Source organism: Calypte anna, chromosome 1 (assembly GCF_003957555.1).
Source record: "Calypte anna isolate BGI_N300 chromosome 1, bCalAnn1_v1.p, whole genome shotgun sequence".
Classification (NCBI taxonomy): domain Eukaryota; kingdom Metazoa; phylum Chordata; class Aves; order Apodiformes; family Trochilidae; genus Calypte; species Calypte anna.
This window is the reverse complement of record NC_044244.1, coordinates 184,108,948-184,127,531: the sequence shown is the minus strand read 5'-3', so window position 1 is coordinate 184,127,531 and position 18,584 is coordinate 184,108,948. Positions and strand designations below refer to the sequence as shown.

At 38.7% G+C, this 18,584-nt stretch overlaps 1 protein-coding gene across 1 annotated transcript; it reads right to left on the bottom strand.

Annotated features, from left to right (window-relative positions):
* Nucleotides 1–265: 265 nt before the first annotated feature.
* LOC103534502 (stromelysin-1) lies at nt 266–6,726 on the bottom strand. The gene is made up of 10 exons (XM_008500470.2): nt 6,622–6,726; nt 6,224–6,468; nt 5,598–5,746; nt 5,375–5,506; nt 4,413–4,574; nt 3,593–3,812; nt 2,387–2,520; nt 1,625–1,784; nt 818–921; nt 266–439 (listed from the first exon to the last, which is right to left on the bottom strand). Exons 1-10 carry the CDS (start codon nt 6,724–6,726, stop codon nt 339–341), a joined length of 1,512 nt encoding a protein of 503 aa, XP_008498692.1. The 3' UTR covers nt 266–338.
* Nucleotides 6,727–18,584: the final 11,858 nt, after the last annotated feature.

The window sequence follows — 18,584 nt, the reverse complement described above, 5'->3', positions numbered from 1 at the left end:
TCTAAAGTGCTTCAGACTTGTATGTGGTTGTATCAGATACTTTGTCTCCAACAGACTGAACCAGAACACACAAATAATGCTCTACTTGAGCAAAATACTTTATTACAGAAACAACTTGATTAATAAATAGTTGGAAAACAAAATAAATTAAAACTGTACATTAAGTTTTACTTCTAGATGCTTTAAATTAGAATTATAGAAGGCCATCATTTGAGTCTCAGGTACACAGTAACAGCTGAATGGTATTGTCTATAACATTGTCTATACCATAGTCATGAAGAACATGATAAAACATCTCTGGTATACAGAATACAGCCCTGAACCATCACTTAGCATATCTAGCAGTTAAACCAGCTGTTGCTCTTCATTGTACGGATGAGTTTCTTGCTCTTGATGTCAACCTCATACTGGTTCGATTCATGGAAAAAGTAGAAAAGTCCTAGAATTGTAACAACAAAATATTGTCAAATTAATATTTCCATGCTTTATACTTATAGACAAACACCTCCAATTTTCTTGTGTGATTTTAAAAGCAAATCAGAACAGCCATTTAATATATATATATTAGAAGCACATACTTTCTTTTTGCTTTGGTGGGCAGTCTTTTGTTTATAATTAAATTAAATTTTAATTTCATCATAGAATGATAAAATGCCAGGTTGGAAGGGAACTCAACCATCATCTAGTTCAACTTTTCTAGGTGGGAATATGGTTTAGATGAGGTGGCCCAGCATCTTGTCAAGCTGAGTTCTAAAACTGTCCAGTGCTGACTCTACCTCTCCTCTGGGGAAATTATTTATCATTTCAGTTTAGTTACCATTGTTCTGAAGGGCAGCATCAACTCTGTGGCCAATTCCTTGAAAGTCAGATGCTATTTTTCTTGGATATCCCCTTTCCATTGATTGGGTATTTTCGTTGAAACTAAATAAAGAAATTGCATAAAAACAACAAAGAAATAGGATCACTGTTGGAAATAGGTGGAATTTATATTAAATAAACCTACTCTCACCTGAAAATTGAGTAACTGTGAACATCTATGATCTCATACAACTGTATAAATCCTGGCTGCAAGAATATTTACAATTTTAGTGGCCTGTTCAAGGCTGTTTTCAGAACATCAGACTAAAAAGTTCACTTCTATTACCTGAGACTGATAATAAGGCTGGATGGGGCTTATCCTGAATAATAAACTTAAATAATTATTAAAACTCCATATTTTAATTTTACAGCATCCAATTTTTTAAATGACTCCATGAGCGAAATGTTAACTTCTGGTGTAATAATGACTTTTCAGTCTCATAGTACAGATGAATTATTATTTATCATCATAAATACACATGATGAAAAAGCCTATTCACATTATCTTTGTATGCTAATTTTATATAATACTGCTTCCTTGTGTTTGTTAGTCTCAGGCTGGTAATTGTAAATGTATGTTGCCTTTATGATGTTACAGAATTTGTTCAATGAGAAGACACAAGTAATTGCCTCTTCATTGCAGCTTAATACCACTTGAGAACTCTGACAATAAGAGGCCACAAACTTACTCTACAACTTCAAACATAACTTGACATTTTAAAAGGTATTTTGACTATCTGCTGTGCAAAAGAAGAATGAATCTTACCTCCAGTACTTGTTGCCTGCAAAGAAATAGGTTTTCTTGGTCTTTTGATCATGAACAGCTGCATCAATTTTCCTGACACTAGTGGGGAAGCCCAGGTTCTGAATAGGCCTGGGGAAGCCTGGCTCTATGTTGTAGCCACTGACAGCCCAGTACTGGTCATCTGCAGGAAAACCAGAAACAGTTAGGGAGCCCTGGGCAGGAGGTGGTGGTGAGCTACTTTTCTTTAAAACCCCAGAGCTTTCTGTGTAGTAAATGCCACCAAATAAAACAGATGTCCAGTTAATAACATGACCCTTTAGGACACACATAACTTTGACTATTTCAGAGCTGTAGGATTTTCCACTTTTTATACTTATTAGAGTATCGTATACTCAGTGGTTAAAACGCAATATATTTTCTATGTGTATTTGGCACCTTATAAACGTATTTGAATAACTTCATGTAGGCAATTAATTTTTTCTCAGCTATGATCTTCCCTGACACTGACAAAAGAAGAGTAATATATTGCACAGAGCTGTTGTGATGCAGCATTAGTTAATTACAGTAGCAGTATTTTGAAAATAAAAAATTATTTAAATATTTAGAATGTCTATTACTATTATTATCATTATTATTACTGTTCTTATTACTGTTGTTATTGTTGTTGTCATTGTGCTTGTTCCATTATTGTTACTTAATATGCAGAAATATATACAAGCTAGCAGTGTTACTGTAAACACATTGATTCATAAAAAGGGATGTATGGAAATGTAAGAGAAATACCTTTAAAAAACAACACTCGGTCCTTCTTGTCAATCTCATAAGCAGCATCAAAGCCAGGTGCCAATGATGGCCAGAACGAGGAGATGGTGTCGTGCTCAATGCCTGAGAAATACGGACTTCTGCGCCAGACATAGCTGATAGAAATGAAAACAGCAGTGTTTCAGTGGGCCTACAGCACTAGGAGATCAGCAGCACAGAAAGGCACTTTAAGTTCTACCCTCTGGCTGCCAGTTCTCCCTGTGAGGCAGAAATATCAGCCCTGCTCTCTCTAAGCACTTGCCCTTGACCTCTGGTTGCTCTGAGGCCCCAGGTTGGGGTTGGAAGGGACCTCTGGGGGTCATCTTGTGCAACTTCCCAGGTGGACCTAGAGCTGGTGGCCCTGTAGACCTCTTCACTGACACCCTGATACTTTGCCCAAGGCAACACGTGATGCCTGTGGTACTGCTGACAGCTGGAGCTTTATCTTCCCTCTATGCCATGAAGGTAGGCACAGCTGCCTTAATAATTTCAGTTTGGTTAAAAATGTTCATTAAACATTTTTGAGGAACATTTAAATACCCAACTTAAAGAGGAGATGCTCCTTCCTGCCCTTTCCTGAAAATTATAAAGCTTTTAATTTATGATTCTTTACTATGTGTTTTAGAGAGGGAATCAGACTCACTTCATCAAAGGAAGTTTGTTTATTCAAAACACAGTTTCACCAAGCCAAGAAGTGGTGAAACTCTGGGCCTGATACCAGGGTGGCTGTGCCCAGCCAATGACCCAGTACTATGCCCAGTGGCCCAAAAATGTACATTAGTAACAGCAGAGATTCCCTACAGACAGTACTGGGCAGTGATCCAGTGAGGACTCCAGAGTGCCACCAAAAGTCATCAGTGACTTTTCCCACAGCTTCACACTTGGGACAGCACGATGAGGATGGTGGTGCATACAAAACAGCTGCAGGCTGAGGAGTGACACTGGGATTATTCAGTCTTGCACAATTGTAAAAGACATGGGTGGTGATGGATGGTGGCTCACCAGTCAGTAAAACACATTGCTCACCCAGACCCACTGGGCTAGTAAAATTTTGCCAAGTTGCCTTAATACCTTCAGAAAGAAACATCTGCCCTTGTAACCAGGGGGAGATGAACCCCTTGAACTGAACTTTATGATTTTTCTTTGTGAGACTCACAAAAAGGTGCTGCTAGAAGTGAAGGCACTTACCTGCCTTTGAAGAACAGTATTTCCCCACGGAGAGTAGTGATAGCATCAAAAGTCAAATGAGGGTCACAGTCCTCTGGTCTTGCAGGCGTTTTGGAGGGTGTCATTGCTGTTGGTTCTTCCCTGGGTAACATTTGAGTTGGTGCTTCTGCAGATGTGGTTTCAGTTGGTTCTTGCGGGGGAAAAGCTTTGGTTGGAAGGACAGGAGATTCCCTGGGGGGTCCTTTGGGAAAAAGTTTGGAATTGGAAGGTGAATTTGAGTTTTTCATGTTGCAGAGCTTCAGGATATACCATGTGGAGACAATTGCATAGGTTTCTTCAGTTTAAAACTCAAAGACTAAATTAACGCCAGGGAACGTTCCTGGACAATTTAACTTGGTTGTCTGTGCTGCTGACTGTTAGAATGGTTCCTGGCATTGTTTTGCCTTGACAAGCCTCTCAAACTGTATATGCTCAGGAGTTAAAGAAGAGAAAACACCATTTCCAAAGAGCAGTTGTACATGTGACCAATCTTTTGGCATACACAGTTCAATAGAGGTTGGTAAGACAGCTTAAAGCTATAGGCATGGGCTGTTCCTCTGGTGTCACTGGAGAAAACCTCTTGGACCTTCTGACTTACAGGCATGGATACAGCCCACAGATTCTATTTTGCAGTCTCCATTTCTGTGGCTCTTAACCACAAAGATTTGCCCAAAATTAGTATCAGGAAATTAAACCTCAGCATCCTTCTTGAGTTAGAAAGTTTTGTACATTTTAGCTGTTAAGTAAAATTAATTATAAATGTTTATCCATTGTCCACCAAAAAATTATGCTTCTTTCTTACCATAAAGGGCCTGAATGCCATCAATATCATCCTGAGGAAGCCTGTAGTCCCTTGTATCTGTGGCCATATATATGGGATACATCAAGGCACCGAAGACATTAGAGTGACCAAGACCTAGTGAGTGGCCCAGCTCATGAGCAGCAACAAGAAACAAGTTGTATCCTAAAAAAAAATCCAGCACAAAGAAGAAAAACAAAATAGATTTTCTTGCATGGCAGTGGAACACAGGCAGCATCCTCTCATGTATAATACATATTATGTACTGTTCATATTCTTAATGAAACAGCAAATTCTATTTATGTCCAGAGGTTTTATGGCATCCTGGAGAAGAAATTAATTTTGAATTCTATGTGTTTCTTTCTCACAAGAAAGCCAATCTGGGAGCAGCTTTTGCATGTTGCAAAAAATTTTCAGCCAACAAGGAATAGTTTCCTTAATGTCAATAATGACTGAAAATTAGGTAAAGGCATTTTGGTCAGATTTTGGGAATCATAAATGATGTGGAATTCATGAAGACCAGGACCATGTAATATCACCCTTGAACTTTGCTGGAAAGAAGAACACTTCACTAGTGTATTTATTTATATTTTCCAACAGACTCAACATTATTTTTTTCCTTTGGGGATGTTAAGGATTTCCACCTCTTTAAGTGAGGAAAAAAAAAAAAGAACTAAAAATAAAGGGAGAGCTCAATATTTCAACTTTTAAAGTCATTACCCAAGGGTAAATATTCCCTGCCTTATGATGTCATCATGATCACTCAATATTGGTGTTTTGTGATAATCTCAGAAGCTGCAAGTGCAGTCTGTGCAATAACTTCAGAAGACTGTTAGTAAATTACAGCGACATTTTACACCTCAGTAAATACTGGAACCACTTCAATAGGATCTGTGATTTAACAGTGGCTTCAAGACAATGCTGTCTAATAAAAACCAGGCAACTCAATATTTAAGGTTACCTACCACTATAGGTGGTAAATTTGGTCCAGTTTTCATCTTCATCAAAGTGGGCATCTCCTCCTATCCCACTGCTGGGAGGGTAGGCATGAGCCAGAGTTCCTCCTGGACCATCAAAGGAATAGAAGTCACCGTGAACTAAGAAAAAAGGGGAAAAGAAAGTGATGTTTTTCATCATCTGTAAGAAAAAGTTACAAATACTTATGACCAGGCACATCAGTCCCCTTACATCCAGCTGCAAAGGAGATCATGATATCTGCTTGACCACTGTAGAGCCTGGTGAATCTCAGAGGGGTGACGCTGCTCCAGAGCTGGAAGGCTTTTGCAATTGCTTCATCTACATCAGCTTGTAGCATGTCTGGAGTGTAGTTCAAAATCCTGTGGAATAAGGAGAAAGGAATTAGAAACAGTCAGTTCAAATGTGGCTGGGGCACATTTGTATCAAGGTCAAATATTTTAATCAGTGTTTATTATTATTTATGCATCTTGAGATGTTTATTTTCAAATTATTTGCTTACATAACTGAGGAATTTTTCACAGTTCTCATTCCAGCCTTTCAGAAATACTGACATACTCTCAGTTGTATCCTTTCCATCCCCTGAGTATACTATCTAGTAGCCTGTTAGTAGCCTAGCTAATATAACTTGCTGCTTTGGGGTTTTTTTCATCACTGTTTGAAAGCCTAAAGCAAAGATATGAATAGTCCCCACAAGTCATGGTCCTTTCATCCTTAATGGGTCTTCTTTATGGAGAAATAAAGGAATAAATAGTAAAGAACCCATTGACATTACTTTTGCCTAATATTCACAAAGTTTCCCACTAGTGTACAGAGAAATATGCTTTGCTGTATGTTACCTATATGTCACATCTTCTTTCCTCCACTTAGGGCTCTGTGGGAAGGTGCTGTATGCACGGATATCTGGAATTCCACATCTGGGCTGCTTCATCATGTCCAGAGTCTTGCGATTCAGCTTTCCAGTCACCTCTAGCCCAAAGAACGACTGCATTTCTCTGACTTTTTCTGCCATGTGATTGAGGTTCTTTGATTTAAAAAGAGAATTTTTCTCTTCTTTAAAATCATAAAAATTCTCCAGATATTTCTGGTGAGGAAAAAAAGCAGCAGTTTAGAATATAAACATTTATTTCCAAACACAGAGATTTGTTAATAAAATACATAACAAATGCATCATTATATTCATCACATCATTATATCATCAATAGGTTATTTCTTAAATTCTGTCTGTAGTCCTCACCTTAGCAAATTGCATATCTTCTTTTTCCTTTTCTGGAACCACTGGAAAAGCACAAGAATATGCAACATATAGTAGCCCAAGGAAAGAAAGCATCTTTGTCTTCATTTTGCCTCTGTGTTCTATCAGCCCTTGCTGGAAGCCCTCTCAATCTCTTCCTCTGTCCAAGGCTCACCAGTATTTCTCTATTTATATCCGTTGTGTGCTTGCTAAAGTCAATAACTGCATGACTCAGTTTATAACATCCTCTGATTACCCACAGAAACACAGAAAACAAATTTGGTTTTAGAGGCAAGCTAACACATGACAGTTTACCTTGCCCAAAAACCCCTGATTTCGCAATCATATTATTGGACAGTCTTTTTTTTTTTTTTCCATAATTTCTGAGATGGCCCAGTATTTTATACTTACAGGCATCTAAATCTATTATTGGTCACCTGGCTAATATTATCCTCATTTTTCAGAGGTGCTAAGAAGACCTGGCTCTTTCTGAAGGACAACAATCTGTAATTCCTTGTAGCAGGTGATGAGAGATCTCCAGAAACTGCCATTCAGTTTTCTCAGTGTGGCACCTATACAGAATCTCTGCATGTCAGGGATGAACCCCTTCTTTTTGCCCATCTTGTCCCTAATAAAACTTCAGTGAATTAGCTGATTACACAAATGACTTAATCTATTCTCTTGAACCTGACATACCAGCATGTTTACAGAACTATCACCTGGCCTGTGTAATCACAGATTTATGGCTGCACCCCATTGCTCTCCCATACTTGCCACAGGCAAACCTCACACCACAATGTGAAGTTCTCAGTAGAGCACCTCAGATCATATACCCTGGTCAAAGATTTTCCCAACTAAAGGTTTCCCTAGAGAAACACCTTGGGGGTGCAGGGGATCTTCAAGGGAACATTTTCGTACATCTCCAAAGCCAGATGGAAGGTGATGAGGATTTGAGATGTAGATTCAAAGTTCCCCAATTTTCCCAGAGTCCTACTTTTGGTTCCTATGTCCTTTTCTGGACTTGGTGAATAGCACTTCATGCAGGGCTTAGAGAACCACTGTCAGTCACTCAGTTCCTCTTTCTTGCATGTCATTTCTCAGACAACCATCTTTTGAAGCTGAATTCTCCTGTGTTGACTTAATGCCCAAATTCAACTTCAAATGAAGAAATGTGAGCTAAAAATAATCTGCCTCTTTTTTGACGTGAGAAAAAAAAAGGAAAAGAAACCACTTTTCCAGTGAGAGCAAACATGTTAGAAACTTCAAAATAACAACCCGAGCACCACAGCAGCTGAGCTCTGCAGTCTGTGAGGCGGCCTGAGGGAAAGCTATGGCCTCCTTCCAAAGGAAACTGGAAATGAAGTGCCTGTTTGGAGCAGGTCACACCACATGAGTGACCCAGGTCAGAGCCCAGGTCACTGAACTGCTGAGTTAAGTGGCATGGATGTTAATGTCTGAAGCTGCAGTGGGATGAGGGTGGCTTTGCCAGTAGCTCATGGCTGCTGTAATGGGGTGTTCTTGCTCCTCCTGTCCTGTCCAGCTCTCCTGCTGTTTCCCTGTGCTCTTCTGGTACCAAGGATGCCCTCAGTGAGTTGATTACGATGGCTAAAGCAATGGGGAAGTAGCCCAGGGAAATAACCTGAACTCCACCAATAGAAGTTTTCTGCTCAGGTTGCTCACCCTAAGGGGTGAGAACGACACCTGAGCCACCATGAAGGAAAGGTGGGACATTGCAGATGGGAATGGAGATGCAGGGGGGGTGCCAGTGATGAGGCTGAGACCTGTTGTTTCAGCAGCAGCAATGTAAATGTCTCTACTAGTCAAGGAGCAGCACCTCAAAATGTGTTCATAGAGTATGGTGTCTGCATTTCCACAAAATCCTCAGACACAAAGCAGGGTGATTTTAAATAGTGCATTTGTATTTCTGCACCTAGCAGTAGCAGTTCCCATATGGCACTCATCCTCTTTGCTTTCAGCTGGTTGTTTTGTAAACACCCTGCTTACTGTGCTCAGGGGAGAAGCAGTCAGCATGGTGAGATGCAGGAGAGTCAGTAAGGAGACATCTTAGCAAACCCTTTTTCATCCCAGAATCACAGAATCATTGGAGGATCTCTAGAGATCCCATAGTCCAATTCTCCTTCATGTTTAGGAAGCTATTGTTTACTGCTGACTTTTGCATGGCTGCTGATGGGCACATTACAGCTCCTTGGTAGCTCTTGGCTTCCCCTCCAGAACCTATTGCCCAAGCGCTTGAGCTGACATCTATGGAGTGGCTGCTGAGTGCTGGAGGGAAGAGCTGAGTCTTGCCTTGTGAATGCATTTGGCAGCATGAGTGGAGGAAATTCACAGCTGGGGCAGCCTGCAGGTTCTGCTTTGTGTGGGCAAGGGTGCTTTTCCCTTGTGTGAGGGTCCAGCAGACCATTTACCTTCTTGTACTGACCCCAAAGGCATCAGCAGCTTCTAGGGTTCAAACTAAAAGAGGTACTCAGTCTTGGGTTTAGGCATTACTGGATGCAAACAGGAACTGCATTGTGGCCTATAATCAAAGGTTTAAAGTGCTTGAAAATTACCATGTCAGTAGACATGGTGAAGATATATTGGCAAAAAATCAGCTCTGATATAAGTGGGGTGAGCTGAACTGAAGAAATGATCTCACACCACACGTTTGCCTTATCTCTATCTCTACTGATTCATGAGTTCTGCTGCAGGGGTGTCCAGAAACAATTCTTGACAAGGCTGCGCAGGGTGCGTGCCTGTTTCATGCCTTGGCCCCATAGGTAACCCCAAGATTCTGATCTTCCCATCTGGAAAGCTGCTCCTCTCTGTGCCCTAGAAGAGCTGTTACCCTCCATCTAGATTGGAGGCCATGCAGACCGCAGCTGTGATACTTGCCAGCTTATACAGCAGCAAAACAGCCAGGACAGATTCAGGAATACTGCTCATTTCTTCCCTCAGCTCATTATCCCTCACACTCATATATTCCATACCACCAGCAAGTGTCTTAACAACCCAAGAGTGGGTGCTTTCCCAGGAAACCCCCTGCAGTAGAATAGAGCATTTCACTGAAAGCCCACCAGCAGCTAGGCTAATACTATCCACTATCCATGGAACTGTTTGTCCTCTGACAGTATAATTGGTATTATCCTGTGGAGTCTAGCCCAAGTGCCAGAATTTTTAGTAGATTTGTCAAAATTCTAGCTGGGAATTCTGCCATTTCTCTTTTTATATAGTTGAAATTCCATCCACAAATGTCATGCTAGTTCTGTTTGGCAGTTTTGAGTTATGGAAAAAAGAAGTGGAAGGATACTTAACATAGTCATATAAACAATTGTCATTAACTACATAAACTTACTTTAGGTTAAAGGAAGCTTGAACTAACTAAATATACACACACTATGATTTCACCCCCTAAATTTATAGACATATTTGCAGATGTCTTTCTCACCTCGTCTTTGCTCATGCTGTTTCTAAACTCTCTCTCTCTTACCTTCCTGCAACAAAGAGTCAGATGGGTTATGAAAGTCTTGGAAATACCCAGATATGGAAGAAATTGCTGGGTCTTTCCACTTAAAGGGAATCAGGGGATAAATTAATGCCAGTAGGTTCTGGGACTCGAGGGTCAATAACAGAACTGAACAGAAATGACCAATCTGTGGTGGATAACATCTAGATAATAACAAAGAGTGGTTGGGGGAGTTTAGAAGCAGAAAATCTGCCACATGGGAAAAAAGGTAGGTCTGCTATTAAAAGAACAGGGGAACACAGACAATATTTACTGAAAATGAAATACTTTCAATCTATTTCTGCCAGACAGTATTTTGAGAGTACTGAAACCAAACATCGAACATGTAATGACTTGAATTCCAAAACTTTGCCTGATCTCTTCACCCTATTTTTGTAATATAGAACTTGCAAATAACTGTTACTAATCTTTCTACTTCAGCTGAGCATTTTGTTCTGTTTCCATCGCAAACTAAGTTTCAAGGTCTGGTTTTAATTAAACAGTAATTCAGACATTTTTTGATGTCTGCATCCTCTCCTTGAGTATTATCAACAACAACAACACTGAAATAATTTCAACACTAGTATTTAGTGCATAAACAAGTTTCATCAGTTGCATGTCATTTCCTCTCAGCAATGTCTGACTTAGTAGCTTCTTAGGAAGGCATGGTCACAAAGTGATTACAGTCCATTGGTGTTATATCATCCATGAGTGAACAAGATGTAGACCAAAATCCAATTCCTAAAAATTTTGAGGTTTGCAGGAATTAAACTGGAATACAAATTTTGAAATTTTGGCACGCTACAGATGGCCTCTTATTTCATAACTGGCAATATATCAGGACCATACTCTGAATTTAGATATGGTCCTGAGCAATAGGTGAGGCAGGAAGCACTGTGATTGTAAGACACAATTAATTCACTGTTTCCTCTTTACCACCCTGGCCTCTACTAGATTCAGACTACATTAATGTCCTAACACACCACCAAAAAACCTGACATGTGGGCATGATCTCACCCTTCCTTCTGAAGGGGAATGGACAGCAAAATTTTTCCTCCAACATGCAGGCTGCAATCGTCAAGGAACTTAACCTGTGTGGTTCTTCTGATATAAAGCTTCTAGTTCTCTGGTAATTAAGGTGATGGTCATTTAGCCACATGGAGATTTACTGCAGTTTCTTGGTTCTGTAGGAGAGAAAACAAGTCCAGAGGAAATTCTTTCTTGTGTGTAGCTGGTCATCCTAACTCTTAAGGGTTACTTAAGCATTTGACTTAGAATTTCCAGAAGCCACATTATTGATATGTTATATGTTAATATTATCAGAACTTGACTTTGGACTAAGTATTAGGAAGATCTAAGGAGCTTTGCCATCTAAAAAGTTTCCAGACTTTTCTGGAATTCCTTTTGGTGTGTACTGGAAAAAGCTTACACCTTCGATGGTTTGACATGTAAGCCTTGATTACAACATTCAGCCAAGATGCTCCAATTACAGGAAAATCAAGATGCCTCCTTGAGAAGCCTCAAGTTAGCATATTTTTTGAACATGAGCAGGGAACCCAGGGAAGCTTTCTAGGAAGCTGTCTGTCATCCTGCTGGTTTATGTAATGGTTGTAATTTGAAAATTTAGGCGATCATCTATGGGCAATCTTAGTGTTCAGTTTGTGTTGTATGTTTTATTATTGGACTCCCTTACAATATCTGCTGTCTTTTATATGTGGTTCTTAAGCAGAAAGTCTTCTGGAAACAGATGACTTGTGAAAGATGCAGTACACTTACTTGTTAAAATGCAGAGACTAGAATGACCTTTTTAAATATTGAGTAATGGACTTGACCAGTGGTTGGTGCATACTTAAACTCTGTGCAGTAGGATCCATTCTTTTAAGGAGACTTGTATATTAATAACTTGGAATTCTTTCACATCTTCATATTTCCTTGACCCTTCTATAATTAACACTTTTTAAGCTGTGTAATGATCCTTAAACAGCTGGCAGTAGACCGTGAGTGCCAAATATTAATTTCATCTTAACAAAACAAAGAAACAAACAAAAGCTGGTCAGGTTTTCAAATCACCCTTTAAAGATGTTCACTACATGAAGGTGCTGTCATTGTCTATTTGTGGCAATGTTAATTAAAAAGGAATCAATCATCTTTCCACATCTCTTTTACACATAAATATCAAAGAAAATGCCTGTTTTGAATACCAGCTCAAATAATCAAACACTACTGTTAACACATTAAACTGCCATGGAACACAATTCCAAGAATGTTTCCTGATTAAACAAAAGGACAAATTTTGATAAATACTGCAAACACTAAATTCCCAATTTATTTAATTAATATTAAAAAAATGCTTTGAGCATATGATCCTCCTAGTTAACAGAGAACTGTCTGTGATTTAAAGAATGCAGACTCCTGCCAAAGGAAGGAGATGAAAAGATCTTAATTCATCACTTACCAGCAGCGCCCTCCTCCATCTGATCACTGGCTGCCTGCACTGAGGTTACTGTCTTTCCACAATATCTATCTGAGACGTTCAAACGAATTCACATTACCTCACCCAAAATAAGTTGGAATATTAAGCTTTGTAACTTTAAATATTTAGTCAAATTCAAGTGATTTGAGTGAAGTGTGTCAGGGATGAAGCAGCTCTGTTGTGGAGCAAAGGGAGGGATGAGTGTGAAGCAGTTTCTTGAGCTGGCACTGCTGAGTATGGCACAGGAGCCAAGCTTGGATCTGCAGTCATGAGCAAGGACAGGGATTAGGTTTCAGATGTTAAATTACTTTTTCATGCTCATAGTGGTCTCAATGAACTGGACTTACATGAGTTGATTGGAAATGGTTATCCAGTAGTGTCCAGCTAGTGAAAAAAAGGCAAGTAATAGTAATCAGCCCCACAAATGCCAGCTGTCTTTTGCTATAGAGGTAATTACTTGATACAAATGTAATTAAACTATAAATAAATAATCTCATAATGTGAAGCCATCTCTTTCTCTTTCACACCCAAAGAAAAATCAGTTAATGCAAAGATTATCTAATATAGCTTCTTTTATCTGTGCTCTTTAGTAAATGGATACCTGCAACATAAAAAATATTAATCTGATTCAATTACATTAATATTCAAAATATCAAAAGATCACAGTGAATAGACTTCAATTTTAAAATTATATTTGGACTTTTTAATATATTTTAGTATTTCTTGAAGTCTTTGGACTTTGGACTTGCACTTGTCTCAGGTGGCACAGGAATATCCTTTCAGACAGGGGTATTCTCAGAGGAGCTACACTGTGGGGAATTTGTCTTTGTAGCATCCAAATTTTGTTTCATTAGAAACAGGATGCTGTGTGAAACAGATCATTAGTTCATTCCTCTAACATTTGTGCCATATCTTGCCTACTCATTCTGAGAACTCAAGTAGTATTTGTGAGGCAATTAAAGTGCAAAAAAATAGAGAAAGGCATTATCATTCTATTCACATTATATGGAAGAATAATAAAAATAAGTTTTTTGTTGTCCAGGTATTATTGCTAGTTGAAAATATGCAGTGAAAAAAGAGCAGGTTTGTTCAAAATTTTGATTTCTTTCCATTCTTCATCCAAAAAGCTTAATTCTTTTAACATGAAAAAAATCCTTCAAGAAACAGGTGAGTCTTTTTTTATATTCTGTAAAACTGTAAAGATGAGGAGAAAAGAATTTGTTCAAAGAACAGTTAATCCTAATTCTATTATTCTAAATCGTTCTAATTCTAAATAGATTCTAAGAAAACATCTAGTAAGTACTTTGTTTATTTCTTCTGAACATTTTGTACTGTTTGTTCCCAAGTCATGCATCAAAATTACTTCTTTTCTCATTTGATGAACATTTGACAAAATATTCACGTTATTGTAGTGTAAAAGTAAGGCAATTTTAGTTGACATTTTAAGTACATTGAGTGACAATCTGCTCTGAATTACTTTTGGTGTTAATAGGAATTGCACAGGTAGAAGAGGGAAAAAAAATCCTTTAAGTTTTATTGTTGCAAGAATGGCTCAAGCATTAATCAAATGAAATAAAAACAGCTGGGCAGATCATGAAACAAGTAGCTACCCACTTGAGAAATTCCATGTAACATGAGTTAGTCACTGAATATGATTTAAAAGTAATCATAGAAGACTGGTAAATTGTTACTAGGGAACTTTTCATTATTTCTCAAACATAATGTTTGGCAACTCTTTATTTATCTTTCCTCCACTAAGAAAGTTTCTCTTTCCATTAGAAAATGTACCAGGGAAACACACTCAAAATTTCCCAATTATAGTTCAGCTCCTCCAAACTTCTATGCCACCTATTACTTCATATATTTAGAAGAGAGTTTCCTGTCCAAAGCAGACAAATAAAGGGAAAAAGCTTAAATGCAACAAATTTTTAGGCCACATTAAGTTTGGAGGGTATTGAATGCCAAGAGCACTGAAAACATTTGAGGTTAATTTTTCTCCAGAACCTGGTGAGTTTTGATTTCTGGTTTTATGCTTATTTTTACTTTTTATTTTAATAGTATTAAGGCATGAAGTCCTCTCAAGTGTACATTTCTTGTAAAACATATTTTGCATCTAGGAGGAAAACATTTAAGTGGTATTTTTTTTTGAAAACACAGTAGATAAAAGTGCACAGTATATAAAAGTTCATCATTATGGGAGGGACCTAGCCATTAAATTTACAGTGGTACCTGCATCCCTCTGTGCTGTTTATTTGTGAACCTGCCTTGTATAGAGAGCACTGCAGTGAAAGTAAGCACAGGCACATCGACAGGTAATGATGATGCTCAGATGCCTCTCTATTTCCTGCACCTGGGTCAGAGCAACCTCTGGTGTCAATACAGCCTGGGCAATGAATGGACTGAGAGCAGCCATTGGGGGTGGATGAAAAGCTGGACATGAGCCAGCAATGTGTGATCACAGCCCAGAAAGCCCAAGTACTCTGGGCTGCATCAAAGGGAGCATGACCAGCACGTCAATAGAAGACGTAGATCTGTTGGAGTGATTCCAGAGGAGAGCCACAAACATTGCCAGAGAAAAGCTTAGACAGTTGGGGTTGTTCAGCCTGAAAAAGAGAAGGCTTTTGGGAGACCTTGTGGCAGCCTTTCAGTAATAAAAGGGCCTTATAAAAAAGTATAGCAACTTATTTTCCTACCTAGAATTTTTCTTTCTCATCTTTATTCATTGACTCTCAAAGTTGTTGCCTTTTCACACTACTTTTCTGATGCCCAGGTCTCTATTTTGTGAGGAGGTTAAATTTGCTGTCCTTTGGACTATTTGTTTGCACTTCATACTCACCAAGAGAAGGTGTCTGGAGAATTATGTGATATGCTCCTTTACTGGTACTTCACCTTACTATCAAAGGAATATAACATGGAGGAATAAGCACTCAAACATACAGAAAATTTGAAACATTTTTTACAAAAAGAAAATGAAGGCAACCAACTTCGACAAAAAGACTGTAACTTCCAGGCTGAAATAATCAGAGCTTGGAGAGACCAATGCTGAAAGCAGTACTTGTGATTTCATCTATCACAGCTGAGGAAAAGTTAAACACAAGAAGTAGCTATAGTAGCTACTTATATACCTTGCTAGACTTTTGTCCTCTGAATTTTTCTCTAAAAATACTTAATAAGATTGCTGGATGTACAGTTGACCTTGTAGAGGAAATAATTCACAGATATAAGGATTGGAGGGAGGAGATTCCTCCACTGCACTAGCAGAGCCTGAGGAGGGACATGACAAGAGGCCTTTGTACAAGCAGACAAACTGCTTTAGAGGGCTGGAAAAAATCTTTACAGCCATGCTTTTTGTTAGGACTAAATCCACAGCGTAGTAAGGATGGAGCTCACTTAAACTACTTTTTTCTGTGTAAAGTCAGGGATGCATTTTATTAGTTGTGTAATTCCCATTACTCAAGGTTGTGTAAGAGGCATATGGGAAACAAATTTCACACAAACTTCTTGAAATAACTCCTTTAATTTAGGCTGAACCAACTTTTAGAGATTTTCCTCTGTTTCTCCATTGACCATGAAATGGCTTTTATAGCAGTGAGATAAACCCTTCCACAAAAGACACTCCACATTTTGGTGCAGCTGTGCAAATAATTCCGTATTTTTCTTCTTAGTAAGAAAGATTGTGCCAAAACCAGCTGACTGTTGTGTTAAGTATTGAATCATTAGCACAGAAAATGGCAAATGTGAACAAGAATGTCTTCTGCTCACAAGCAATTTACAGGAGACTCTGTCTGTTCAATTAAAGATAACACTTTTATCATTACAAGAAGGATAATGAAAAGATAAGGCAAAAATATCCTGTTTACTGTTCAACAAAGAATAACCTGAAAAATAAAAGAGGCTTTTCATTATCCTATGGCATCTTGTCTCCATGACACTAAAGAAAATATACTTACTGAATTTATCTGGAGAGTTTTCTAGAAAAAAACTGTGGTGCACTTGTTGCTATCATACTCTAGTTGTGAAATTAAGAGGAATCTGACAATCAATCTCAATTCCTCCCAGCAGGCTTTTCAGGAAAGGAGCATTTAATCTAAATTGTACTGCTGGAAAAGTCTTTTGCTTCAGTAATCTGTATCAGTTTTCTTGAAGCTAGATCTTTCTTAAGATCATTGAAAGGATGCATGACTCAGGTGCTTACAATTTATTTAGCAGAGTGATTCAATTATTAGTATTTGCTTGAGGCTCTGTTTTTGAGCAAAGAGTACTGCAACACATTTGCATTTCACTGCAGCAGTCATTTACCCACTTCCACACCTGTCAGAACTATTCTGATGGGCACTGAACAAATGCCCAGGTCTCTGGGAATGAGGAAATACCATTCAGATAGGGGAATATTCTGAAAAATCTCATGTGCTTTGATGAAGGCCTAGGCACTGATCCTTCCCAAGTCAATACTTCACTGAGAATTTGCTTGAGAGAACACATTCAGTGATGGAATTGGATGTATTGCCTCCAAGCTGAGGCTCTTCTCCATCTTTGGATAATGACATTGGTACCAGTGTAGGTGAGGCAGCCCAGGCCTTACTGCAGAAATAAAGACAAATAGCACCCACAGGAAAAGGGTGATAACAGCCTCCTGGTAACACCTATCCAGGTAGATAAAGAGGATCATATATTGGTTCTTGCAAGCATGGTGGCCTCCTGCAGCCAAGCATTCTTGTCCCCCCTGCTCCAAAACATCCACTTCTTGTTGATGCTGTCCCCTGGGTGCCTGGATGTGCAAGGAGGCTTTGCCTGCAGGTGCCAGCAGCATCGGGGATGGGCTGAAGGGGGAACAGCACAGTCAGACACCCCCCATGCAGGGACCCATTTCTGTCAGCTCAGCAGCATCAGTGCACTCCCTGCTGATTCTCACAAGTAATATTTCCCCTGCAAGCCCCTGCAAGCCATAGCAGCTGCCTGATCCGGGGACAGAGTGAAAATGGAAAAAGCTGTGCCTGTCCTCATTCTCTTCCCTGTTATCAGCAACAGCAATAATTTGGCTTCCTTTCTGTGTTTTCCCACATTTTCTACATTATTTGTCCAAGAACGTTATTGACCACAGAGGCTTCCTGAATCTTTGTTTATCATCAGTTTTTTATGTCCTCAAGCATAGTTTGAAAACATACATATAATGGAGATTCATTTCTTCAAAACAATTACTTACAAGAAAATACATTATTATTCTTCCTTTTTGTTATTTTATTTATACTTTCTCAGCAAACCTTTTTTATTTTTTTATTTTATAGAATACTCCTGAACGTTAACTCTGAATAGTTTTAGCTCAACTTATCTTTAATTTTTGACTGCAGAGACATGGCTAATTTTTGGATGCTCAAGACTTCCAAATATATTGGATAGTATCTCAAGAACAAGGATCAAGGGCAGAGTTAGCAAAAACACAACAAAGCAAAAAGTATGAGTGAGACATAATTACTGATGTGTACATGTTGTGAGCAGAGATGAGAAGGAAAAAAGCGGTGATTTATTAGCCTTGAGCATTGTAATGTGACAGATTAAAAACAAGGAAGTCACTTCAAAGGAAAAGCTATTTATCTGAATCAAAATAATGAGCACTTGAGTAGCTAATTGAAATTCCTGGTTAGATTCTGAAAATATTGTTTTGACTGCTTTTAGAGAAATAAAAGCTATGAAAGTCATTTTCAGGAGTGAAATGAATTTCCCTTAATGTTGGATCTCTCCTTTGAAAGACGTGCATACAGAGAATGTGTTTCAGCTCACTCTAACGTACACAGTTAAAATACATGTATAAAGCTTTAGATGACTCTATTTCTTTGCTTTAATAGCATGATACTAAAGGTGATTAACATTGGGTTGAAATGTTAGTGTTTCACCAGAAAAGTCTCACCCTAGCATTCTATCAAATAGTATTAACAGCTGCAGGATCCAGTTGAACCTTGGAATTACAATTAACACAGTGTTTACCAGTAATTC